The 24,988-nt window shown below is 49.6% G+C and overlaps 1 protein-coding gene across 2 annotated transcripts; it reads left to right on the top strand.

Annotated features, from left to right (window-relative positions):
* Positions 1-21: 21 nt before the first annotated feature.
* RNFT2 (ring finger protein, transmembrane 2) lies at positions 22-24,331 on the top strand. Of its 2 annotated transcripts, none has more exons than XM_050318288.1 (11): positions 22-77; positions 930-1,100; positions 1,962-2,436; positions 5,301-5,779; positions 7,033-7,109; positions 8,621-8,721; positions 10,876-11,029; positions 19,187-19,336; positions 22,404-22,469; positions 23,358-23,459; positions 24,049-24,331. In XM_050318288.1, exons 3-11 carry the CDS (start codon positions 2,354-2,356, stop codon positions 24,181-24,183), a joined length of 1,347 nt encoding a protein of 448 aa, XP_050174245.1. In that variant the 5' UTR covers positions 22-77; positions 930-1,100; positions 1,962-2,353; the 3' UTR covers positions 24,184-24,331. The 2 variants fall into 2 exon arrangements, with proteins under 2 accessions (XP_050174245.1, XP_050174246.1); XM_050318289.1 differs by having other exon boundaries at positions 59-194.
* The last annotated feature ends 657 nt before the right edge of the window (positions 24,332-24,988 follow it).

The raw sequence follows: 24,988 nt of genomic DNA, 5'->3' as shown, positions 1-24,988 counted from the left end.
CGCGGCCGGGCGTGCGCGGGGCGGGACCGGGAGCGGCAGCGGGATCGGCATCGGGATTGGGATCGGCACCGGGAGCGGTGGGTACGGGGGCACCTCCCGGGCCGGGCAGGGCCGGCTCCCTCCCCCGTGGGCACTGCGCCACGTATGCCAGCGGGAATCGCATTAACTGGGAAAAAAAGGCCTCGCTTATGTCTGTGCGTGTGCGTGTGCATAGATATATGTGTGTATGCATAGAACTGTATTTATAGATCTATCTATATATCTATAGATAGATATAAATGTGTATATATATATCTGTATACAGAGAGAAGTGTATATAGAGATAGATGTGTATATATCTATAGATAGATACAGATATAGCTATAAATGTGTATATGTATATAGACATAAATGTGTATATAACTGTATATACATATGTGTAATATATATGTATAATATATATAGTAAATACATATATGTAATATATACACATATACGTACATATACATATATATGTATATTATGTACATACTATGTATGCATATATACATATATACATGTACACAAAATATGTATGCATATGTGTATAATATATATGTATAATATAATATGTGATATATATGTAAGCATACATGTGTATATAAGCATATATGTATACATATGTTTGTATGTATAGAACATATGCATATATATATATATGTGTATCTATATGTATATACACATATATGTGTATATATAAGTGTGTATATATACCTCTAGGTTTATATATAGATATCTATATATAGATAGATGTATAGTCGTATGTGTATAGATATATATGTATAAATATGGATATCTATATGAATATAAACTGTGATATATGTGTGTGATAAACATTCTAAGATGTATGTATGTGTGTGTATAGTCTCTGTGCTGTGGTGAAAATGACCCTGGGCATGTGCTTCTTACAGATGTGCTGTGAGCACTGGCAGCCAGGAGCACTGCAGTCATCCAGCTCGAGGGACCTGTGATGAGTTTGAAATCTGGAGCAGCTTGGACTATGTGTGAGCTGTCTGCACCCTCTTGAGCTTCCATCTCTCCCACAGTGGCAGCTGGCACCGCTGGATAAAGCTGTTGTTCAGGTACTGTTAAAACATGGCCAAGTGCAGCAAGATGAAAACCCCTAATCTGGAAAAAGCAGGACCAGTCAGTACTGAAGCTGAGTCCCTTTTGGAACAAAGGCCATTTAAATCTGATCAAACCTGTAGGCCTCTGGGTGGAACAGACCATCACATCTCATGATGTCCTGCACCTTCAGTGCTTGGCATTCCTGTCACTGTCCCCTTCATGGCTGATGCCAAAAGAGGAAGTGTCTCCCCAGGGAGCTGAATGTCCTTGTGCAGAGTGATGTCACCCCACATCACAATCCAGACTTGCAATGGTCTAGGAGGGCGTGAAGGATTTGCCAAGTGCCAGAGTTACCTCTACACTGGCTCTGGCTCTCAGCTTGTAGCATGGGAAGATGGACAGATGTTTTTGATAAGGATTGACCTCAGAGTTGTTTCCAGGCAGGACAGCTCTGCCTGCATGGGCCAGCCTGTCTTGGCCTGTTCATCTTACCTTGATTGCTGTTTCGGTTAAAAAAGAATATAATATTTTATATCAAGTCAACAGAGATATTGTCAGGGTAGGATTACTGCAGGGAAAGCATATAAAAGATTACTGGAATACTAAATGTTGTTACCTCAAATGCAGGTTGTAACAGTTGGAAAAAACCCACAAATCTCTTTTTTACATATAAAACTTGCAGATCCTTATAAAAAGAATTTAGGCTGTGAAAATGCAACACAAGCTAAAACTTATAGCAAGAGATAAAAAAACTGCTGGGAATTACAAGGTAAAAAACTTGTAGTTAGGAGAGTTATTTAAAAGAATATTGTCATGACCTGGTTATATTTTTTCATCAAAGATGTTTATACATTTGCTTTTTTCCTCCCTCTCAGTTTTACAGACCAGGTTTCTGCAGAAGAGGAAGAAGGGGCTTCACTCCGCAGGAGCGATGAGTGGCGTGTCACATCAGGAGCCACCCTGTTAGACGTCCTCAAGGTGTTTCCCAGGACGTGCCATCACACAGCTGGACACTCCTCGTGACTGCCCTGTCCTGCCAAAGGGGACCTGCCTCGTTCCTGCCCTGCTGGAGCCCCGTGTGCTGTGCTGCCACTTCAGAGCCGTTTCTGTGCGAGCGGGCTGAGCCACAGCTGGCAGCCGCAGGGGCTCTGCCGCAGCGGGAGGTGCTTCGTGCCAGCCATGTGCCCAGCTGGGTGGCACCCACAGCCCCCTGACCCCGAGGGCCCGTCTCAGTAGCCACCCTGGGATCTGCTGCCCCGCGCCGTTGATGTTGAGCGTGCTGTGTTTCAGGGTGCTGAGGAAGATGCAGAGGCGGCACAGCAGCAACACAGACAACGCGCCTCCTGAAAGGTACACACCTTGCTTTCAGTTTCCTCTCCGGAGGGGAATGCTCTGATTTAAGTGTGGGGGCGGGGTTTGAGAAGATGGAAACTCAGAACTGAGAAGGACAGAATCCCTGTGGGTGTGGTGTGGCCAGGCTTTCTGCTCCAGTTCAGGAAGTTGGAACACAGATTTACTTTTCTCCCTCGTGTCAGCATCGACTGCTGCCCACCACAGTGTTCCAGGATGATCCAGTATGGCACGTGACGAGCTGGCTTGGCACAAGCAGGGCATTATGGAGCTCTAATATTGCTGCTTTGGTTAAAAAAGAGCGTAATATTATGTATTAACTCAAAAGAAATGCTGTCAGGTTAGGGTTAAATAACATTTAGTGCAGGGAAAGCATAAAAGATTCCTGGGATACTAAGTGTTGTTCCTGCAAATGCAGATTGTAACATCTGGAAAAAGAACGTAATATCTATTTTTTACTGTATAAAACTTATAGATCCTTATGAAAAGAATGTAGGCCCTGAATGATTTGTGGCACAGTCCTGCGGGGATCCTGAGTGCAATCAATCTGCAAGGATCAACCTGTATGAACAGAAACTGTTTATACTCCTGTTATTAAAGTGTTTAAAAAGTTTGCTGGGCTGAAGCTTTCAACGACTTAGTGTTTTATAAAGGGTTTGGGTGATCCTTTCCATGTTCCCAGAGTCTGTATCCAGCTTCATGTATGTGAGTATTTAGATGCAGAATACCCTTAATTCACTTCTGTAATTATAACATCAGCCAGGGAGCCTTGCCACTGTTGTTGTTCTGGTGCTGAGTATTCCCTAGTGCTTTCCCAGAGTTACAGCTTGACTTTTTTTTTTCCTGAAGAAGAAACTAATCTAATTAAGGCTAAGATGGAACTAACAAATTTCATTGCTCTGGCTGAGCTGAGATTATAAGTGAAAGTTTGTTGGGTTTGCAAGTAGAGTTGCACCTTGCTGTCATGACCCCTGCTAGCATGGTGCTGTTCTTAATTTCAGGGGAAAACAAAGCCATCTTCACCATTTTTCTGCATGATGCTGCCCAGGCCTCAGTGCAGTCCGTGGGGTTTGTATCAGCAGACAAGGCTGGGGCTTGAGAGGCACATAAGGTGCTGAATGGGCCTTCTTGTCTTCTGTGCAGAGCTCTCTGAGTCTGCACAAACTTGTAAGACACTTCAGGACCTGTTTGAACAGTCAAAACATATTCAGGATGTGTGTCTGTTCCTGAGTGCAAAAGATAAGCAGAGTAATGTCAGCTGGCTTCTATAAATACTTCTGGGGTTTAACAGGTTAAGTACATGTCATCAGAGAGGCTGAAGGTTTCTAAAAGTAGAACAAAATGCTGTTGCCACTGGTCTTCCCTTCTGGTCAACTTCAGAAGCAGGCTCACAATTTCATCCTTGTTTGTTTTTGAACATGTCCCAGATGAATTCCTTCCTGCTGAAAGCACAGCCATGTCTCCTGGTGTGTTATTCCAAACAATAGTCGTGCCTTTGTTTGTAAATCTGGGTTCCACCCTGTCTGTTTGTTCGTGTTCCAGACCCAAGTACTGTCAACGTTCTGTCCCTGTGCTGTGGATCCATCCCTGGATTGGAATCTGAAGTGTAAAATCCGAGAGGTGGTTGGTGAATGTTTCAAAGCAGAAGGGGGTGTGCCATGTCTCGTTGACTTGGTTCCGTGCTGGAGCCTGTGGAGGGGCGGTGGGAATGGGGTGCAGCTATAAAAAGCCTTATTAGGAGCTTGCCTGGTGGGAAGGTGTGCCCAGGGAGTTTGAAGCTGTCCCCAGAGCGAGGGGAAAGGCAGTGCTCTGTGCCCTGCAAGGGGCCTGGGGAGGCCTTTGAGCCCATGGGGGAGAGAGGGTGCAGGGCCCTGTGTGTTCTGCACGTGCTGTCTCAGCTTGTGATCACTGTTTCTGAAGTTGGAGACCTCCAGGGCTTAAAATCAAGAGAGACCAAAGCCCTGCAACTTGTCTTAATTTGTGGGCTCGGCCTCTTGCTGAGCTTATTTATTCTTTACTCTCCTTTTGCAATTTAGAGAGGTATTTGCTGTCTGCCAGGCATTTACTGCTTAGTGATGGTTCCACTTGTTACCTGGATTGTTCCCTGCCATCTAAACTTGCTTTGTATTCATCTCGGTACCACAGTGTTGAGTTCAGGTGAAGGAAGCCTGTTGTCTTTTGGTGTTAGGAGGAAGCTGTTGAGACTTTTTGGAATCTGGAAAGGATCAGTGCCAGAACTAATTCTCTCCAGTGCCCAGTAATTTGGGTACATCCATGTCTAATTTGCCAGGAATATCAAAACACAAGAATTACTCTTGAACCATGAGCACCTCCTTTATTAGTTCAGGGACACAAGAGCTTCTCTTCCCCAGCTGATTGTGTCCCTTGTTGGTGCAGTTCATCAGTGGGCAGACAGTGATCAGCCCTAAATAAAGACAAAAGGTTTTGGGGTTAGTCGTTGCTTTGAGTCAGCTTTGTTCATTTGTTTGTATGCAGTATGACCTGTCTTATTGTGTCAGGTTCCATAGGGTTGTATATGTTTTTCTTTAAATACTGAAGTCAGTGTAGGTGATGTTGAGTTTGGTATTGGATGTGTAATTTGTTTGGTTCCTCCAGTGGGATGTTTGGGAAGTTTGTTCCAGTGCACGTTGGTCAGGTCTTTAGAGGTTCTCTGATCTTGTGAGTCTGGTTACCGGCCTCCAGTTCTGCAGCTGTGACTTTCCAACAGCACATGGAGGGAAAAGCATCTGTCATCTGGAGACCTCCGTGTTCTCAAAGCGTGTGAGGAACACTGAACCACTACAAAAGCCTGTGAAGTTCCGTGTCACTCCGTTTTTAATCGCTTTGCTGCCGTCCCTCTGCAGGAACCGGAGCCAGACGGTCAGCTCGGAGACCAGCGTGGATGAAGGAGGGGTGTTTGAGAGCCTCAAGGCCGAGGCCTCCTCCCCGCAGCAGCTGTTCTCGGGGCTGGCCGGCATCCCCTCGGGCACGCTCACGGCCGCGCCGTTCCAGTCGGGATTGGTGCTGGGCTCCTCGGCGGGAGGCGGGGAGGTGTTCATCCAGATGCCGGCCCCGCGGGAGGAGGGGGCCGGCCGTGCCGAGGGAGCCCCGTTCCACCACCGCCAGCCCTCCCACCACTTCCACCACGGCCACCACCGCGGCTCGTCCCTGCTGCACATGGCCGGGGGCGACCGGCACGGCCACAGCGAGGAGGGCACGGAGGAGCAGGGCGGGACCCCGGCCCCGGCCCTCTCGGAGCTAAAGGCTGTCATTGGGTGGCTGCAGAAGGGCCTTCCCTTCATCTTGATCCTCCTGGCTAAAGTTTGTTTCCAGCACAAGCTTGGTAAGCACCCATCCTTTTAGAACCCTGTTAGAGGCTTTATCAGGCTGGGGTGTCCCATATATTTATCCGTGTGACAGTGGCCAGGTGTAGTCTGGCACAAAGGGGACATACTCAAATGCATGTGATGAATTCACCCTACTTTCAGTCCAAACCGTTCTAAAAATATTTAAACCAGCAGAAAAAATACTTGATGCCTGCCTGCAAATGGGGATATTGTACTTAATCACACTTGCCCTAAGAATTTTGATGGCACCAGTTAAATCTGAACACTGACAAGTTCAGTGAGTGTGGTGCAGAAAAGTATTGAAAGCAAACAGCAAACACTTGCAGCTTGTCACTTCTCCAGAGGCAGTCTTTGTTAACAGAGCTTGAAAGTACCTTCACCAGCTCCCTGCTCTGCAGGCCCTCAGCTGAACAGCAGTTGGTACACCCAGCAGATTATCTGCAGGTAGTTTAGTACTATGAAAATGTTTGCTGTCCTGCCCAGTTCTGTTCCTTTTCCTGATCTCCCCTTGACATTCCTGTGAGGTTGAGGATGTTACCAAGGCTTCTCCCTCTGAGAGAGGTGGGCAGAGCTTACAATGCTGACTAGCAAAGGTTTGTGTGGAGCACAGAAGGGTTCTGAGGGATGAGACACTTGTCTAGCTGGTAGGGTGGTAGCTGTGAAATTAAGTCAAACAGCATCAGCAGTTACATCTTGCAGTTGAGATCTTCAGAGTTCCCTGAAGAATATGTCTGTCCAGGTTTTGTGTTTAATGGTGCCTGAGTATTTTAGCACTATAACATTGTATGTGTGTGTGGCATGTCTGAGGAGCTGACTCATTCTGAGATTATCAGCACTGGGAAACCAGTAATGCTTCAGTTTAGTCCACTTACAGCTCTGACAGGGATTTGGTTAATTCATGTCTGCAACATCTTGGCCTTTGGACCTGCTACCCTGTAGGTTTTTGATAGTGTGCCCTGTCCTCCATGAGCTGCTGTTGTAACACTGTCAGCTGGCACAATGCAGCCAGGAGCACTTGTGTTCTCCTCCAGGACCTTAGGACAGAGTGTGTGCTGGGCTGGGTGCTCACTGCAGTGCTTCATCTTCATTCACATTCATGTGAAATACAGAGCCCGGACTGCCCTGGTTTAGTCACCTGTACATTGAAATTCCCAGTGCACCCAGAGTAGCACCCAGTAATGTTCTTCCTGAGCTTGAGATGCTGCTGCCCCTGGCTCAGGGCTGAGCCCTGACAGTGCCTCTCCTGCAGGGATTGCTGTGTGCATCGGCATGGCCAGCACCTTCGCCTACGCCAACTCCACTCTCCGAGAGCAGGTCGCTCTGAAGGTGAGTCCAGCGTTTCACCTCCTTGTATCCCCGGGACACATCACCCTCTGTGCACAAAACAGCACCTGTGTTAAACCTTCTTCTGCACTGTAGGTGTTTATATGGGCACAGGTCTGTCAGAACAAGAGTACTGTGCCCTAATCCTGCCTTCCCCTTCCTACTTCTCCACACTGATGCTCTCCTGCTGTTTCTACCCTATTTTTTGGTGAATGTGAACACAGTAAACAAAGAGAGGACAGGTCAGGGGTGTTGTAATCTGCATCTCCCCGTGCCACTGACTGCCAGTGCATCTTCCAGCACTTCTCTGCACCTTGGCTTCCCCATTTCAGCAGAGGTGCTGAAAGCTATTTGACTTATTAATGATGAGATTTAACTCATTAGCATTTAAAACATGTTTTGGGATGTTTAGCTGAAACATTTTGTAGATGTGTTGCTTGTTTGCATCTTTATAATGCTCTGTTGGGAACGTACAGAAACCAGCAGACCTTTCCAGGCCTCGTGATCTTCAGTATCAGGAGAACAGTTCAGCAGCACTAAAAGCACAAGACTGGAATTCCTTTTTTATTAAAATTACATGGGTGGCACAAGTGTGCACTTGTATCTACCAGCAGCAGTGGAGTAAATGTGCTGCAGAGCTGAATGAAGAGATGAATTGCACAGTCATGTAATAGATGGCTGTTGCCTTGCACTTTGCACCTCTCTCCTTCCAGCAGTGTGCCCCTTCATCCCCCTGCTTTAAATCTCAGCCTAACATCCCTGCAGAGATCTATTTCCTTAATAAATCAGCTCACAAGAAAAATGGTGGGTGTTTTCCTCCCAGGAGTAAAATTTACTCTTCAAAATTACCCCTGGGCCAAGACCCAGGACAGGATCTTCTGCCATCCAGCTTCTGTCTGTAATGTTCCAGCTATTTTGAAATGCAACATTTGCACTTCTTTTTGGCCTTCAGTTATTTCCTCAATGAAAGAATGCCTGTTCTAGAACCTCCATGACACTCAGATGTGCTGCAGGTCGTGATGGGTTGTATTTGGTTTAGCTGAGCCTTCCTCTGAGTGACTTTGGATCTATTTATAAACCCCCCTTTGCTGAAGTGTCACTCCAAGCAGGTGACAGCTCAGAGTTTAGGACAATATATGGAACTGACTTTTTTTTGTTTTGTTTTCAGTCTGCTTGTCACACTGAGTTTTAAATACCGGGAGAGTTTAGATGTCCCAGGAAAGATCCCAACTTTGCAGATTGCATTCTGCAAGGAAGGCTATCACCTTCCCCAGCATATTTCAGTTCATTTCAGAAAGGTTTGCTGTGTGAGAGCCATTTCTGCCTGTGTTTATGTATGTCCTTACCTGGCAGCCTGCTTCTGGTCCTTAGCCCTGTGTAAATAAACTAATTACTGAACACTTGGATACATATTCCTGTCCCCTGGGATGGGCCTTGAGTATTTCAGCAGCTGAAGCCTCAGCACAACCCCTGAGACTTCCAATTTATCTTCTCTGCTTCTTTCTCTTGCCCAGGAGAAGAGATCAGTGCTGGTTGTGTTCTGGATCCTGGCCTTTCTCACTGGGAACACCTTGTACTTGCTTTACACCTTCAGCTCCCAGCAGCTCTACAACAGGTGGGCAGCATTCCCGTGGTCCGTGCTGGAAGCAGGTGATAATTGCTCAGGGAGGAGAAGAGGGAGGCCCACTGTTCCCCCCACTGGTGTTCATGCCCAAAGCACCTGCTGTCTTGGCTCCATCTTTGTGATACCTCTCAGTGCAGGAGAAGGATGTGTGTCATTTCTGCGATAAATGGCATAGCCAGGGTGTAAATGGGGTGTGATGACACACCACGTGTTTCAGAGCAGGGTGGATCCTTTCTAAGAGGCACCTCTGAATTTCCACACAGAGCAGGTGTCAGAGGCAGATAGAACACAGACCCACTGATTTTCCTCTTCCTACAATGTTTTCTCTTCAGTCTGTCAAGGAGATAAAACAGCAGTGTTTTACTTCAGTGTCCTCAGGGCTTGGAGGCACTGGGATCTGAGATAATCTGAGGTAATTAAGATATCCTTGCCTTTCAGATTCTCACTAAAGCAGTTCTCAAGTACAGAAAAGTTTGTATCAATGGATTTGGTTCAGCACTACCCCTGCTAATCATAAAGTATGTAGGAATTATGACAGCCAGGAAGCAAAGATGCACAGCTTAAGCAAGGAGATGTTAGTAGAATAAATAGGAAGAAATGGAACAACATAATAGTTTGAGAGTAATTCAGATATTAGTAGTTAGAAAGTAGTTTTGATATTAGTAGCTAAAACCATATGAATTATCTCCCTAATCAGAATTTTCTTCGTCCCACTGAAGGGGACTTAGGACTTGAGGCTGAAAATAAAATACAACGTGCATCAGTTGGGTTGTGGCTATACTGCCAGTTATTTCATTGCTTCCCTGCTTCTTCCCAACAATACTGTCCGTGGGAAGAGCCAAGGCCTGCCCATAACCCTGGTATCCTTTGGAATTACCCCTAATGGGTTTGGATTTGGTCCCTGGAAAACCCTGTATGTAAATGCTTCTAGAAAGGGGGAGAGATGAGGAGGCTCAAATGTGTGGGTCCAAGTGGGAGATGTTAAGCCATGGAATTCCCTGGATATGGCCTGTGGGAGGGAAGAGAGGCAGGAGTGGCAGAAAGGTGTGGAAGCACTGAGAAGGAATTGGCATCACAGGGAAGCTGTGTCTGGAAGAAGGTGGCCAGGGTTAAAACCACGGATGGGGCTCGTTTAAAATAGAGGCTGGATCACCTAAAATAAAGGACTTTCAGCAAATTGGGGCCACCCTACACACAGTTTAGGGCATGGCTTATTACCAGTGGACAGGCTGGGCCACATTTCCATGGAAAAGCCCTGTTTCTGTGGGTGCTGCTGTGGCATCTTGGGCTGGTGCATCTGTTGCCTGCTGTGTGGGGACCTGGGACTATTCACAGGGCAGGCTTGTCAAATTAGAAATAGCTGCTTCGTGTTTGTTTCTTTCTGGCTTGTTTTCCGTTTCCTGATTTATTTTTATTTCTGGTGTTTTTATTTATTTACTGTTTCTAGTGCACGAATAGTAGTAAAGCCTCTGATTCTGTTTCTGTTTTTAGGGTGTAATTTTACCTGTTGTGCTGTGCCAGTGTTGTGAGTATTTTAAATTCATGTTCAGGCCTTTCATTTTGGGTTGGTTATTTTATTTATTTATATTTTTTTTTCGTTAAGTGTTTGCTTTCTACCACGAGGCTTTATTAGCTGAACACCCTGCAGATGAATCCTGGTCCTTCAGCCTGAGTAGGGTCCAGTCCTCATTGCTGCTCAGGTCAGTGGCTGCTGCCCACTGCTGTGTGGGATTCTGCTGCCCCAGACTGCACTTTTTTCAAAGAGCAGATGTTGAGCAGGACTGCACAGGGTGAGGTTTTGCATTCAGGTCACAGAATCAGGTGGAGCTCAGGGCACTCCCTGCACACCAAAGGCTCTGTTGCAGCGTGGAGTGCAGGTTGTGGAGACTGCAGCCTCCCAGACCAGGTTTGGGTCCTGTTTGGTGACAGTGGGCAAACCTGCTGACCTCAGCAGAAATGGGCAAGAGCAAAGCCAAGAGGCCCAGAGGAACCAGGGCACTGATTTGCATGTCTGGCTCCTCCTGCCCTCGGGAACTCCCCTGGAGCTCAGGGCACTTTGGAGGCTCTCTCTGGCCACCAGTGGACACCAGAAGCCTGAGTGAGGTTCTCCCTGGAGTTTGAGCTTTGGTGTCTTGTGCCTTTCAGCCTGATATTTCTGAAGCCCAACCTGGAGAGGCTGGACTTCTTCGACCTGATGTGGATCGTGGGCATCGCCGACTTTGTGCTCAAGTACCTCACCATCGCCCTGAAATGCCTCGTGGTGGCCCTGCCCAAGATCATCCTGGCTGTCAAGTCCAAGGTAGGAGACCCCTCTTGATGTACAAATACTTATCTTTGATAATCTGATACCTTTACAACACGTTTGCAGCGTGAAGTCCCAGAATCCCAGAATGGGTTGGCTTGGAAGGACCTTAAAGCCCATCCAGTGCCACCCCCTGCCATGGGCAGGGACACCTCCCACTAGCCCAGGGTGCTCCAAGTTTATCCAGCCTGGCCTTGGACACTTCCAGGGATCCAGGGTCAGCCACAGCTTTTGAAACTTCCTCACTACATTCTCTCCCTTAAAATATCTTTTCATAATTGTTTACTTGTACAGATCTGTCGTGCTGCCTCTTTATCCACTTGGTACCCTCTCCGTGTCAGTGGCAAACACAGCAATTTGTATTATTTGCATTCAGTAAAGGAACTTTCTGGCAGCTGTTGGGATGAAAGGCACTATATAGATTAATCCCTGGAAAAGTCTCAGGCAGGGCACTTAGGGGGATATCTAAACTGGGAATAGTTTTGCTCAGAAATGACAGGGGTGGCAGGGGAGTTGAGCAGTTTGTTCCTGCACAGCAGGGCTATTTGAGATGGTTATTAATTTATTTCTGGCAATTGTCCAACTTTTTTTTTTTTTCCCTTCTTCTATTATTATTATTATATTTTGGGAGATTAATGTGGTGGGTCAGAGCATAATCCAGCCTGGGGGGGGAGGGAAAACTGATGTGAATAGTCTCCCCAAGATAAATTGCAGTGTTGGAAAAGGTTCACAGCCTTTGCTTGCCTGTCTGAGAGCTCTCCCAAGTACTCATTAATCCTTGTCTGGAGAGAAGAAAGGGAAGGGCTCTTTATTTTCAGCTACAGGGGGAGGCTGGTAAGATCACATCTGTCAGGGGCCTGTAATGACTCAGAGCACAGATGCTTCGTTTTTAATACCTTTCTCTGGATAGCAACATTCCCCACTTTCTCCAAGCCCCTTTTTTGTCCCAGGATGTTGCTGACGGGCCCGGTGTACCCTGACATCCCAAACTGCTGCTCCCTCCCACCACAAATCTGCATTTTCCCCCCTCCACTCTGCACTGCACCCTTAAGCCCACCAGGGGTGAGATCTGGTGTAACCAAACTGAGCAAGACCGAGGTGGGGTGGGGGAGGTCCAGCAGAGCCCCAGGACACCCCAGCAGCTGGGACTGGTACCCCCAAAACACCTAAACACTCGCCAGATACAAAGTTCTTCTTGGCCTCCCCATGTGCTCCTGGGAGAGCTGCTGCTTTAATTCCAGCTTGGAGCTGATGAACTTGGGGGTGGCTGTCACTCAGTGCTATCATGGAGAAATAGAAATTAGACTAGAGCAAAGGGAGATTTTGTTCCAGATATACAAATACAGAGTGAGAATTTCTGTGCCAGTGTAACCAGTCAGAACAGCCCCCCTAGTGCAGGGCCTGCAGTGGAAGCTGAGGCACTGTCAGGGGTGCAGTTCAGCCCAGCTGTGAGTGGGACACAGGGATTTCATTCCTTGCAGGCCTGGCAGTCAGCAGCAATCACAAAGCTTGTCCAGGGATGGGATGTGAGGAACTTCGATCATTGTGCTCTCAACCTCTGAGCAGGCTCTTCGGATTTTTCCTCGTTTTGGGAGTTCAAAGGCACCTCCAAAGCCAGTCTGGCTTTTCATGCTGCTCCTTGAGGTTCTGGTCTTCTCTGAAGGCTCTTCACTGGTGCAAGGCATTCCCTCTGAATATTCTTCTTTTAAGACTCTCACCTCTGCATATCCACTGGGATTGGAGCAAGATCAGATTCTGTTCTCTTGCAGTCTTCCTTTCTCCCCTCAGTCTTCTCTGGAGACTGAACACCATCACTTTTTTGAGTCTTTTGTCAGAGATTTTTAATTCCAGATCTCATTGTTCTCTTCTGGACTGTCTTCATCCCTCCCTGTTCTCCAGAGCATTTCTCCAGCATATCAGGATGAGTTTGGATTATAATCCTTCCTCTTGTTGCATTTACAGCCTTTCCCAGTTGAGTGTCAGCTGTAGATTTGATAAACCCACTCTGTCCCATCAAGGTCATTGATGAAAACAGCGAATAGCACTAAACTCTGCTTACCTCAGATGCATTCTGACAGTGAACACATACAAAATTTGGGCTGGAGCTCTCAGTTCTGCCCCCCTGAAGTACCTGGCTCATGTATTCCTAGCATGGCCCATCCCAGGAAGGGCAACTTTTGGTGTAGGATAACATTTGGATTTACAGCATCAGTTTATGCTTTGACTGAGAGAAAGCAAACTAAAACTGAAAGGCAGAAAAATAAGGTTGTCTTTGCCTTCAGAACACAGAGGGCAATAAACATGACCAGGAGTGCTTGGAGTGTGAGGCATGAGAACTGATATATTATATATTATATATTATATATAGGGTACAACTAGCCAGAGTTCTCCAGGCTTGAATAACTCAAAAGTGGAATATCTCTGCAACAAACTCCCCCAGAGAACGAGGGAAGACTGAAAACTTGACAAAATAATCCCAGACCTTCCCAGGCTCCAAAGCAGCCTGGAAAACAGAGGTGCCAAGGGGAGCTGTGAGGCTGCAATCAGGCTGGAAAGCAGGGAAGAAAATGCTGGGGAATGGGAGAGAAAATCAGGAAAATGACTGATCTCACCCCTCTGGGGTCTGTGGAGTTGGCAGGAGAAGGATCAAACCTGTGGCTAAAGGTGTCCCTTCCCTTCCCCCTGAGCTGATGGGCACATTAAGCCAAGTTCAAGTTTTAATTTCAGCTGGGCTCATCATTTCTTTGGAAGGGGGGCTTGGCTCCCAACCCTGCTCTCCATTAAAAAAAAAAAAACAAACAGGCAAATAAGATCATTTGGTTCAATATAAAATGAATTAAAGTAAATTAAACTGCAGGAGCCATGTGGCCTGCAGAGGCTTCCATTGTTGCACACCCATGGATGGCAGCTTTTCATTTGCACTGCTAAGGAATGACAGCTTGAGGGGGGTGGGATTAGAAATAAGGAAATAAATAATAAAAAGGCACACTTGCCAAAGATTTCACTTAGGAAATCCCAGGTGCCTGCAAGTCTCCCATCCCCTCCTCATGCTGCTGTCAGCAATCTGAGCTGGTTATCCTGGAGGATGGAGTGAGATGTGGGGGAGGGGGCACAGAAAGAAAACAAACCCAAAAGAACTGTGAAAAATTGGTATCCCAGGTTTTTAAAGTACCATCTCACGGTACCTGGTCAGAGGAAACCTGGCCTGTGTGTCCCAGCAGTTCTTCACCCAATTCTGCAGTCGGATTTTAGAGCAGGTACCTCCTTCAGGTGCGTTCCATGTTTCCTAACATTTCCTGGCACAGCTGGTTACAGCCCTGCCCTGTACACTGGCACATTAGGATTCCCATATTCCTTCTGAAGCTGCACCTTTCTGTTGTTCCTGAGGAAATAAAGGTCTCTTGGAGCATTTGAGTCCTCTGGATGCTGATCAAAACATACAGAGGTGTTAAAAAAGCACTGGGAGCTGGCACATGGATGAGGTTCAGGAAAAACAGCCAGGTGAAGATGTTCCTTACCTGTGCTCTCTTCCACAGTGTGACATGCAGGCTAATCCTGGCCTTCCCCAACACTGTGGTTTAAGTGGTGTTTCCAGACAGGATAGCCCATCCTCTCATTCCCTGCTGACCTTGGATGCTCTCTGGAGGAACTCTGGAACAGATTCACCAGGCTTGGACAACAATCTGAGCTTTGATCCTCTGGGGCCACAGAACCATATGATGCTGTGCAAAGACTCTTCTCTGCTCCAGATGGACAGATGAGGTGTCCCAGCATCACAGGCATGGGGTTTGTTATTTACACAAGACAAAAGGTAACTGAAGCACCAGAGCCAGGTCCTGAGGAGTGGGGCTCTCACGTCCCCCTCCCTAACACGCTCTGCTGAACTCTAAAATTTAGAGTCATAACTCCCAGGTGCTCTCCCACTTGAACCTTCCAGTTTAAGCTGTCCAGGATGAGACTTTCACAAGTGTTGTGCACTAACTGAAATTCCCATTTCCCCCTCGAATCCCACCTGGAAATTACTCCTCAGCAGTCCTGCCTGGCTTTTCATCAGCATCCTGTGTGCCACAATCCCGTTTGCTGCTCTGGCTCCCTTACCCTGGCAGCCTGACCTGCAGCCTCAGCAGACGTGCTCTCCTCGGATCCAAATTGCCAGCAGGTCCCCGAAGTTTCTCCCCAGCATCTTCCTGTGTCAGAATACGTCCTAATGCTGCTGGCAGCAGAACAAGTGAGACTTGGAGCTTCCCTTGAGTGCTAATCACGACTTACAGTTGCCTCACTGCAACTTCTCTCACTTCTCTTGCATCCCATTTCAATTCCACTGTGTCAGACCTTACCCTGCCTCTCTTGTTTCCTCCTGGGGGGGCACAGGCACTTATGCAAAGCCTTATGTCAAAAGAAACCAGGGAATGGAGGCTCAGCTGGGCTCTGGGGGAATTAGCATTGCCTCTGCAGCTGCAGCTTGCCCCCTTTGCTCTGTATATGTTGGGATTCGATTTTTAATTACACTGTTCCGTGTTGTTTCACTGCAAGACTCCTTCCCCCCATCACCAGTGCCCCGAGGATGAAGGTGAGGGATTGAAAGGAGCTGTTGTAGCAACTGGAGGGTTCACAGAAAACAAAGACCACTGGAAGAGGAACATCCCACAAGTCCAAGTCTCTGCGCCACGGAATTAAATTCCGTCCTTTGCTTCGCCAAATAATCCCTGTGTGGTTCTAGAAGAGTCATGTACAGCTGCAAACTGGAGTCAGGACTGCAGCTTTTAATGGTAATGTGATCTGTGAAATGAAGTGCTTTATAAAAAGTGTAATCCCAGACAGCTCAGCTTGGACACCAAAACGGCCTTACCTTGACCTTTATCCTCCTGTGCCTCGAGTTTTCATTTAGGAAGTGCAGAGCACAGCTGTCCCTTAGGCCAGCACTGAAAATAAGGGGGTTTTAAGGGTGTTTTTGTAGTGGTGATGTCATAAAGGGACTGAAGACATTTTAGAAGTGTGCTCTTCCGAGCAGGGTGGAGGGCTCAGATGCAGATCTGCCATCAGGTGATGAGGGTTTAACGAAATACTGAGAAGCTGCATGCTTAATGTGCAAAAAGGGTTTCCACCTTACAGACTGAAACACTGCATGTAGAGAGGGAAAAGTGCAGCTGTGTGAAACTCCTGAACTCTCCTCTTCCCAAAGAAGTGCTTGATTTGAGGTGTGAAAGTTGTCTCTCTGTGGTGAAGGAGGCACAAAAAATGGAGGGATATACACAAGCCATGGACTCGATTTTCAACAAAGCACTGGAGAAAGGAATCAGAATTTCCCAGGGTGGGATCTCAGAGCTGCTAAACTGGGATGCCCAGCAAAGCCCTTCCCACAGGTGCTAAGGAGCTGTTTGCTGGTGCAGCAGGGTCAGCAGTGTCCTTCTCACTTCTGCTCAGGCTGAGCAGCCTCTTCATGGGTTTGGGGGGAGCAGAGCCCTTTGCTGGCCCTTGTAGGGGACATCATTTCAGGTAATGTCCTATTTAATGTCTGCAGTGCAGCTTGGCTCCTGCACAGTCCAGTCAAGCATTGGGACTGACTCACAGGCTCACCAAAAATAGATTTTGCTGCTCTTGGAGAGCTGTTTCGCTCCATACAGTAGTGCATTCAAGAGAAGATTCCCAGATTTACACTGATCTTTATGAAGTATGAACTCACCTAACAGAGACAGGTCTTGCCTTATTTCAAGCTGTTTCAAATAGTTGTATTTGTGCTTAATATAATCTTGCTGGAAAAAAAAAAAAAGAAATCTGAAATACTTGAGCTGAGTTTTTCAGGCAAAATGCAGCTGGAGACAAAGGTTTGTCTGTGAAAACTGTCCCCTAGATATCCAAATGTAACAAGGCTGAGGAGTGGCAGAGCAGGTGTGCTGGGTGTCCTTCCCAGGGATGGGTGCTGTCTGCAGGAAGTTGCTGCCATCACAACTCCACCTTTTGCTGCTAAAACTGCAGGGAACAACCCTTGTTTTCCAAGCTTCTGGCTCAGAAGGAAGACCCCCACTTGTGCTGCAGCCCTTTGCAAAGTTACTTTTGATTTTCTGGCACTTTTCCTGGTTTAAAAAAAAAGGGCTGGTGTGGTGAACAGAGAGGCCTGACAAGACTCAAAGTTCTGTAAGCACTTTCTAGTTCTCTTGTAAGCATTGCTTCCTTCCTTCCTCCTGGAATCACTCTAAACTTGCCAGCCTTTAGGGTCAGGGGGGTGGTGTTCATGGGCTGCACGGAGGGAGGCATCCTTCAAACCTGCACTTCACCTCTGGGGGGCAGTGAACGAGTTTTTAGCTGCTAAGAAGTGCTGGTGCCCTGCAGTCACCACTGAAAACCGAGGATGTGCTTTAGATAAAGGAGTTCTGGGAGCTTTGGGAAGGGTGGAGATGTTGTGGTCGGACGATTGGAGTTTGTCACCTGCTGCAGGTTCATTTTGGAGCCACACTGTGCCCCTTCCAACCCCCCAGCCTGTCTGTGCTCTGGGGCTATCCCTGAGCCGCCTTTCCTCACATCTTGCTGAGGGCTCTGGTGCTCCAGCGCCTCAAAACCCGTGTTGTCAGCAGAGCTGCGGCTCTGGCACCCCAAATGCTGGTGCAGCAGCTCCAGCTGATGCAATGGCAAAGCAAGCAGTGACCTGTCCCATCCCAGCTCCTGGGGAGGCGAGGATCCAGCAGAGATGAGGGGTGGGAGCCGGGGGGAGGGACGAGTCAGGGAAAACAAACAGTTTGCTGCCTTCCTCTTGCTGGGGGCTTTCATCAGAGGGAAGGCAGTGACAGCACAGTGACCCTCTGCCACGGCAGCTCCCAAAATAAACGATGATTGCATTGAAACACGAGGCTGGAGAGAGAGACCTCGGTGCTAATTTAATAAATTGCTTGCATTTAGGATTGTTGCCGGTGGGTTTTGTGCTCTGCGGTGCCACCTGGGATTCAGGGGGAGGAGGGGAGAGGCAGAAAGGCGGAAAGCTGCCCAGGCCCGTTAGCAACCGCTGGTGTGACCTCACTCCGGGTCCCGGGGGGTATGAGATCATGAGCATGCCAGAGCTCTCCGAAGGATTCGATTTGTTGGGAGCAGCAGGATGGCCTGCGAGTGATCTCATCCTCAGCCCCCGGGGAAGGGCGCTGGCTGCTGCCTCGCCGGCTGCCAGGACTTAATCCCCACTCCAAACCTCCCCAATTAGCGATTGGCCTGCGGTGACATCACTGATGACAAAGCGAGCTGGGACAACACAGCAACATTCCAGGGGAATTTCCCCTTCTCCGAGATCTTATCGAGCGAGAGGATTTTTGACGCGACGAACCCAAATCTTTCAGCCCAGATAATGTCAGTGCAGATGAAGGATCGCTCTGGGCTCGGCTCGCCCTGCCCCAGTGCCCTGCCCCCAGCGTGGGACACGACATGAACAGGTCCTCATTAGGGCCGGCCCTAAATTAGATCCCCTCGTTCAGCCACCTTCCGACTCCCGGGTAAAGAATGAAAATAGGATTATTAAAATATTAAAGTAGAAGTGATGTGGTGAGAAAAAAGGCACTTCACAGTTGCACCTCGTGGTTGCAGTGAGCCGGGAGGGAGTGTGTGTCACCTCGAGGAGGGAAAGCTTTCCATGCCAAACAAACTCCAGGGTGGCAGGGACAGCTCTGCTGAAGGTTTACATGGGATGTTGCCCATCTCTTTTGAGAGAGAAGTGTTTGAACCATCACGCTTCCCCCTCCTCCCCCCTTTCTTCCTTAAGGTCCTCAGGAAGTATTTTGAATTTCAATGCCCTGAGGGTTTGTTTCTCACCACCAGTCTTTTTATCTTTGCATTGTACAAGAGGCACCACACACCTGGGTGGGAGGGCAAGGGTAAGGATGCTGGTAAACAGATAATTGGTTTGATCTGCAAAGTTGTCAGGAAGTCTGGTGTCACCTTGCATTTAATCCCTGTACCTTCAGAAAGGTATAATATAAAAAAGACTTACATTGCTTCCCTTTTCTCCTAATTAATAGCATCCACCATTTACATCCTATTCATCTGCTGCTGGTGCCCTGCAGCATTGATGTGTGTGCCCATAACCTGTCCCTGCAAGCATTTCCCAGAGTGAGCACCAGCCCTGCTCTTCCCTTGGCCTCCTGATGATCCCATCTCCCTCGTGTGGCTTTACAGGGCAAGTTTTACCTGATCATCGAGGAGCTGAGCCAGCTGTTCCGATCCCTGGTCCCCATCCAGCTGTGGTACAAGTACATCATGGGGGATGATCCCTCCAGCAGCTACTTCCTGGGAGGAATCCTCATCATCACCTACAGCCTCTGCAAGGTCAGCACCACCTCTTCAGTCACCTCTGGCACAGCTGAAGGGAACAAAGACCCCCTGAGGCTGTTGCTGTCACTGCCCAGGAGGCACCTGCAGGGTGGGGACACCTCTGCATTTTGCATCCCCAGCCTGTGGGCACTGCTGAGCTGGGGAGGGTCTGTGGCTGCTCAGGAGTGTTGCATCAGCCTCATGAAGTCATTGCAGCTCTCTAATGCCTTCCTGCGCAGGCTGGAGGAGCAGGGGGAGCAGTGCTGGCACGGTCAGCTGTCTCCAGGCTTCCAGAGGCAGCACTGAAAGGCAGGGTGCAGTTTGGTGTTTCCCTCGGAGCTTTCCTCTGCCTCTCCGGGCAGGGTGGGTGCTCTGTCACTCACAGCAGGCAGGGAGAGGGGTATCCAAGTCCTGCCTGCAGAAAACAAGTAGCTCTGCCCTGTTCCAGGTCCTGGTCTGGCTGCTGCAGGTCCAGGATCCCAGTGATGGACAGGGGTAGTTAATGTGTCCTCAGAAATAAGGATGTGAAGAGCACAAAATCTGTCTGTACAACTGTAAGTGAGTAGGTGTAACTTTATAAGTCAGAGTCCCAAGTCTGAGGTCAAGAAATAGCTGCATTTGTAATGGTGTGTGTTGAACCCTGCCCAGGGGCAAGCAGGGGTATCCCGGTGTTATCCATCCCTCTGAGGAAGGCCAGGTGAGCCGGGCTGGCTCCATCCCTGATCCCTGCCCGTGCCCCTGGCTTTGCAGGAGCACACTGAAGCACAGGGAGGAGGGAGCATATCCCAGCTGAAAACAGCTCAGAGGGGCTGAGCAGTTCTGAATCACACTGCAGCTCCTACTGCTGCAGCTGCAGCTCCATGTTATGTAGGAACAGGGCCTGTTTGACCCCTGCTGTCAAGGAATTGTCAGTTCTTGTAGGCAGGACAGGCAGAGAAGGTCGTGGGAAGTGAAGTGATTTGGTCACAGCAGGTCTGAGATCAAGCCAAAACCAGAGCAAACGGTGCCAGAACAGGAGCACATGAGACCAGTGCAGCTCCTGCACCCCCAGCAATTCCCTCGGCTCTTTACTCTTCTGAGGGAGAGGATTGTTGCCCCTTTCAGAGATGCCACTGCCTGGATCCCCTGCAGTTCTACCTGCCATTCCTTCCAGCTGGAGAAGCCCTCCCAGCAGCAGGAAGCAGTGAGAGCCTCTGCTCCTGGGAGGAAGGGGAGCCAGGACCCAACCCCAGAGCTGGCAGGGCCAGGGCCCCAAGATAAACCCAGGGCATCATCCCTGGGTCAGGATCAGGCCTGGCAAAGGGAGACAGGCCCAGGGGGTGGTGGGCAGTCACTCGACGTGCTGGGGTTCCAGGTCAGTGGGATCTGTAGCTGGGCACGGGTGTGGCTGAACTGGAAACCAGCACTGGTGTAAGCACAGCTCTGATGTGAGCTGAGCCCTCCAGGGCTGAGCTTCAATGGAGCTGCTGGGCCCCAGGGCAGGGGCTGTGGGTGCAGAGCCCAGGGCAGGCTGTCAGGGCCAGGAAGGGCTGTTAATGCCCCCAGGGCTGGCTGGAGTGAGCACTTCTTTTGGGGTTCTGTACTGTGAAGCTTTTCCAGGTGGTGTGGGGTGACCTGGAGTGGAAAAGCCACCCCATTTTGGACAGTTCTGCTGGTCTGTTCTTTAGGAGCTCCATGAGGGCAGGACAGCTGCTTTCCAACCAGGACTGTGGGGCACACTTGGGAAGGTGCCTTGGCTGCAGCCCATTCCCATTCCCATGACAGGCACTTTCCTTCCTTGAATTCATCCAGCTCCTCGGGGGATAACAGAGGGACAGGCCAGGGGGAGGGTGGTAAATCCAGGGACATGTCCCAGGTCATTGTGTGGCAGCTCCTGAGCGTGTCCAGGTCAGGATCAGCCCCCTGCACACAGAGACTCTGCTTGGAAAGGAAGGAAAAGTGGGATCACGCTCCTGCAACCCGGAGCACGGAGTGCCAGGTGTGTGCATCCCATTTACAGCCACAGGAGCTGCAGGTCTAATCCCTTGCCTGGCACACTGAGAGCATCCCAGAGGAGCCCCCATTAGCAAAGCCACAAACCACAGCAGAAAAGCCACAGAAGCCAATTTGGCACCCAGAGCTCCTGGCGAAATTCCAGGGCTCAGCTGGGGCTGCAGCCCCTTCCCTGCACAGAGGGCAGGGGCAGGGGCACTTCCAGGGGGTTGTGTGTCCTGCAGCTCCTGGGAGCTGTCCTGGTGCCTCTCTCAGGGCTGTGTAGGCACAAACCCTCTGATTTTGGTGAAGAAATCCCAGATCTTCACCAATAGGAGCATCCAGGGGTTATTTTGTCCCTGTCCTGAACAGAAGCACTCCCTGTGACCCAGCTGTTAAAATGATGAGAGGTGGCTGATGCAACACCCTTCAGTGCATGGGTGAGAAAGGGGTGTTGGACCACTGCAACAGCAGCTTTTGGGGTACAGGGGGGGAAAAATGAAGGGGGAAGGTGGACTGGGAGAAGAGGAGAGACATCAGAGCTGGAGCAAAGGCATCAGAAGCCACACTGTAAGCAAAGCAGCCAGAAAGAGCTGCGAGTTGGACTGTGGGAAAGAGCTGATCCTCGTTAGGAGGTGAAGAGTCTGCAGCAGTGGCAGCTCCAGTGGTAGTTGCTGACTGGAAGCATTACTGGAAGGACCCTGGGAGCCTTTTACATGCTGACTGGAAGCATTATTGGTGCCATCATTTGATTCCACAGCTATTGCAGGATGATCTCACTGGCATTCCCTGCAGTGAGCCCACTTAGTCCTGCTAACCAAGGAAGAACAGCAGGGAGCCAACTCCAGGCACTGTGGTGCCTCTGCAGTGCCCTGGCCCTGCAGCATCACCCCTGCCCTGCCCTCCAGGGAGTCCAGGCAAGCCATCAGCCTTTAGTTCAGTGGGTAGCAGATCCCTTCCCTTCCCTTCCCCTTCCCTTCCCCTTCCTCTTCCCTTCCTTTTGGCACCATTGTGACTTCCCCCCCCCTCCGTTTCCTGAGTTTCTGGGCTGTAAACACACACACACACAGAGTTTCTGAAAATTATCTGAAATGGGATGTTTTTATTGCAGTCTTTTGACATCTGTGGCCGTGTGGGAAGTGTCAGGAAGGCACTGAAGGTCCTCTGCACCCCCCAGGTAAGGAACTGCACATAAAAAGCAACTTCAGAGGTGAAATCGTTACTGTTGGAGGATGGAGCTGAGAATTGCTCAGTGTATCCTACATGGAATACAGTCACGTGCTGTGCCATGGCTGGACAAGCTGTTCCCCCTGTCAGGGATGTTGGGAACCTTTCCTGACACCTGCCCTGTCCCAGCTGTGCTGAGAGGCTGTTCCTTTGTCTGACTGGAGTTCTGTGTGATGTGGATTAATCCCCTGAGGCCAAACCTGCAAGGATCTGACGGGACCTTGCAGTACAGAGTGTGAGAAGGGCTTTAACCAGAACCCTGCTGTGCCTGATGTGCAGTGCCATTCCAAGAGATCAGGAGTTATCCCAGGCACTGCTGTTTGGATGTGCTGCAGTGACATGCTGGGACTTGTCCTTTCAAAAGGGACACACCCACTGAAGTTTTTGGAGCTCGCCCTGCCTGTTCTGTGGGCCTGGGCTGGTCCTTTTCCCTCAGCAAGTTTCTGTCTCCCCCCAGTCCTGTTAAACTGGGGGAAACATTTACCCTCCACATATCTGAAAGGAAAAGTGGGTGGTCCTGCTGTTACTCCTTCTCCTGTTGTCTAACTGATGATGATGATAATGATAATAATAATAATAATAATAATAATAATAATAGCTCCCCTGTCTGAACACCTCTGCCAGTGATGCTGAGTTCATCCCTCCAGCTCCCCGTTGAGCTCACTGAGTGTCGTCATCGTTGCTGCACAAGTGGAGGCACCAAAGGGTGGAATCAGCTGCTGCCAGACCTCCCTTCCCACACAGGGACACGACACCAGTGTCCCTCCCAGGCCTGTTTTTACACTCACTGAGCCTCCAAACCCTTGGTCACTGGGATTTTCCCCCCCTGTCCCCGCAGACCTACGGGGTGCGTGCCACCAGCCAGCAGTGCAGCGAGGCAGGAGACATCTGTGCCATCTGCCAGGCAGAGTTCAGGGAGCCCCTGATCCTCATGTGCCAGGTAAGAGCCCAGCCTCTCCTGCTGGCATTCCTTTGGTTCCTCTGCAGCTGGAGAGGCACGGCCAGCCCGGGCACCTCGGAAAACATTGGCTGGGTCTTGGTCTGGGTCCTGCTGGGGGCTGGTAATGGACCAGAGGAGCTCATGGCAAGGCTGCAGATGCTGCCCCAGCAGTTTTCCCTTCAGGCTTTGTCTGCTGGGGCTGGGATCTTGCTTCCTGGAGGGGCAGGAAAACCCCAGGCACAGGGAAGGGAGGTGGTGGGATAGGAGCTCTCTGGCATTTATGGGAAGGGCACACTGGGCACTGGGAGCAGAATAAAGACAATGCAAGGGGCAGGGTGGGGAAAAAGGGGCAAAAATAAAGATGGAAACATGGCAGAGAAAACCTCTCCCTATGCTGTTGGCCTTTCTAATGTTCCTCTCTAGTGCCATAGTAAGAAATAATAAATCATTGGCTTTGGCAAACAAACTGATGTGCTGGTAATGCTGGGATTTATTTTCCATGTTGGCATCGCTGTCATGGATCCCTCCCTGCTCCCGTGAGGACAGGGGGGGCCCTGCTGCCTGGTGACACTGCCCCTTGTCCCCACAGCACGTGTTCTGCGAGGAGTGCCTGTGCCTGTGGTTCGACAGGGAGAGGACGTGTCCCCTGTGCCGCTCGGTCACCGTGGACACCCTGCGCTGCTGGAAGGATGGCACCACCTCTGCCCACTTCCAGGTCTACTGACACGGGGCAGGGGAGAGGAGAACCCGGACAGTCACCCCGTTTTCCCCTTTAGCTGCCCCCAGTGTTTGTTGTCAGCCCCTCCCAGCTCCCTCCAGGAGCACCAGAGCAGTCGTCACGGGCCAGGAACTGCGGCCTCCAAGGCAAGGAGAAGTGGTTTGTGTGGCCCAGCCAAGGGTTTTCCCTGAGCTGGCTGAGTGGTTATGAACTGCCTGGGATGTTCCCTGCTTCCCTGTCCTTTCAGCGTGGACAAATCCCACGTGGACAAAGCACAGGAACTGTGGATTTCGTGGGTACGACCCGATGTGCTGGAGCAAAGCTGTGCCTGGCTCTGGGCTCTGCCGAGGGCTCTCCCATTCTGTGGCCCCACATTCCCTGGATCCAGAGCTTTACAGGGTGGCACGGTGGCTGTTACAGAACCTCTGGAACTCCTCCCAAGCAGGGCTTCCTTCAGTGTCCAAAGGCCCCCTGGGGCTGGAGGAACGTCCTCTCCAGCAGCCCCCTTTGTGCAGTTGGTTCCAGCGATGGCACGTGCTGCAAGCGTAATAAAATCATTTACAAGCTGGGAAAGACCAGGCAGGAGGTGGAAATTAGACTTAACTTTTCTTAGGAATGTTTTCCCTTTTTGTTTTTCATGGTGAGACTTTGTGATTTCCCAGTACATGAGAACAGTGGGAGACAGAGGGAGATTGAAGTGAGAGACTCACGGGAGTCGAGTTGGATTTGTCTGGGTGAAAAATCCAGCTCCAAACCAGGAGCATCCCACAAACTGAGGGGTCTCTGCACCTGCTCCAGGCCAGCCCCACTC

Source organism: Myiozetetes cayanensis, unplaced genomic scaffold, assembly GCF_022539395.1.
Source record: "Myiozetetes cayanensis isolate MyiCay16 unplaced genomic scaffold, myiCay2020 scf21, whole genome shotgun sequence".
NCBI classification, from domain to species: Eukaryota; Metazoa; Chordata; class Aves; order Passeriformes; family Tyrannidae; genus Myiozetetes; species Myiozetetes cayanensis.
The sequence above is the reverse complement of the archived record's forward strand: the minus strand, read 5'-3'. Positions and strand labels throughout refer to the sequence as shown.

Bases quoted from the DNA above. Each gene is read 5' to 3' on its own strand.
- RNFT2 (XM_050318288.1), top strand. From the start codon at position 2,354: ATGTTGAGCGTGCTGTGTTTCAGGGTGCTGAGGAAGATGCAGAGGCGG. The intron at 2,437-5,300 runs GTACACACCTTG...GTCCCTCTGCAG, and splicing joins GACAACGCGCCTCCTGAAAG to GAACCGGAGCCAGACGGTCA. The intron at 7,110-8,620 runs GTGAGTCCAGCG...TCTCTTGCCCAG, and splicing joins GAGAGCAGGTCGCTCTGAAG to GAGAAGAGATCAGTGCTGGT.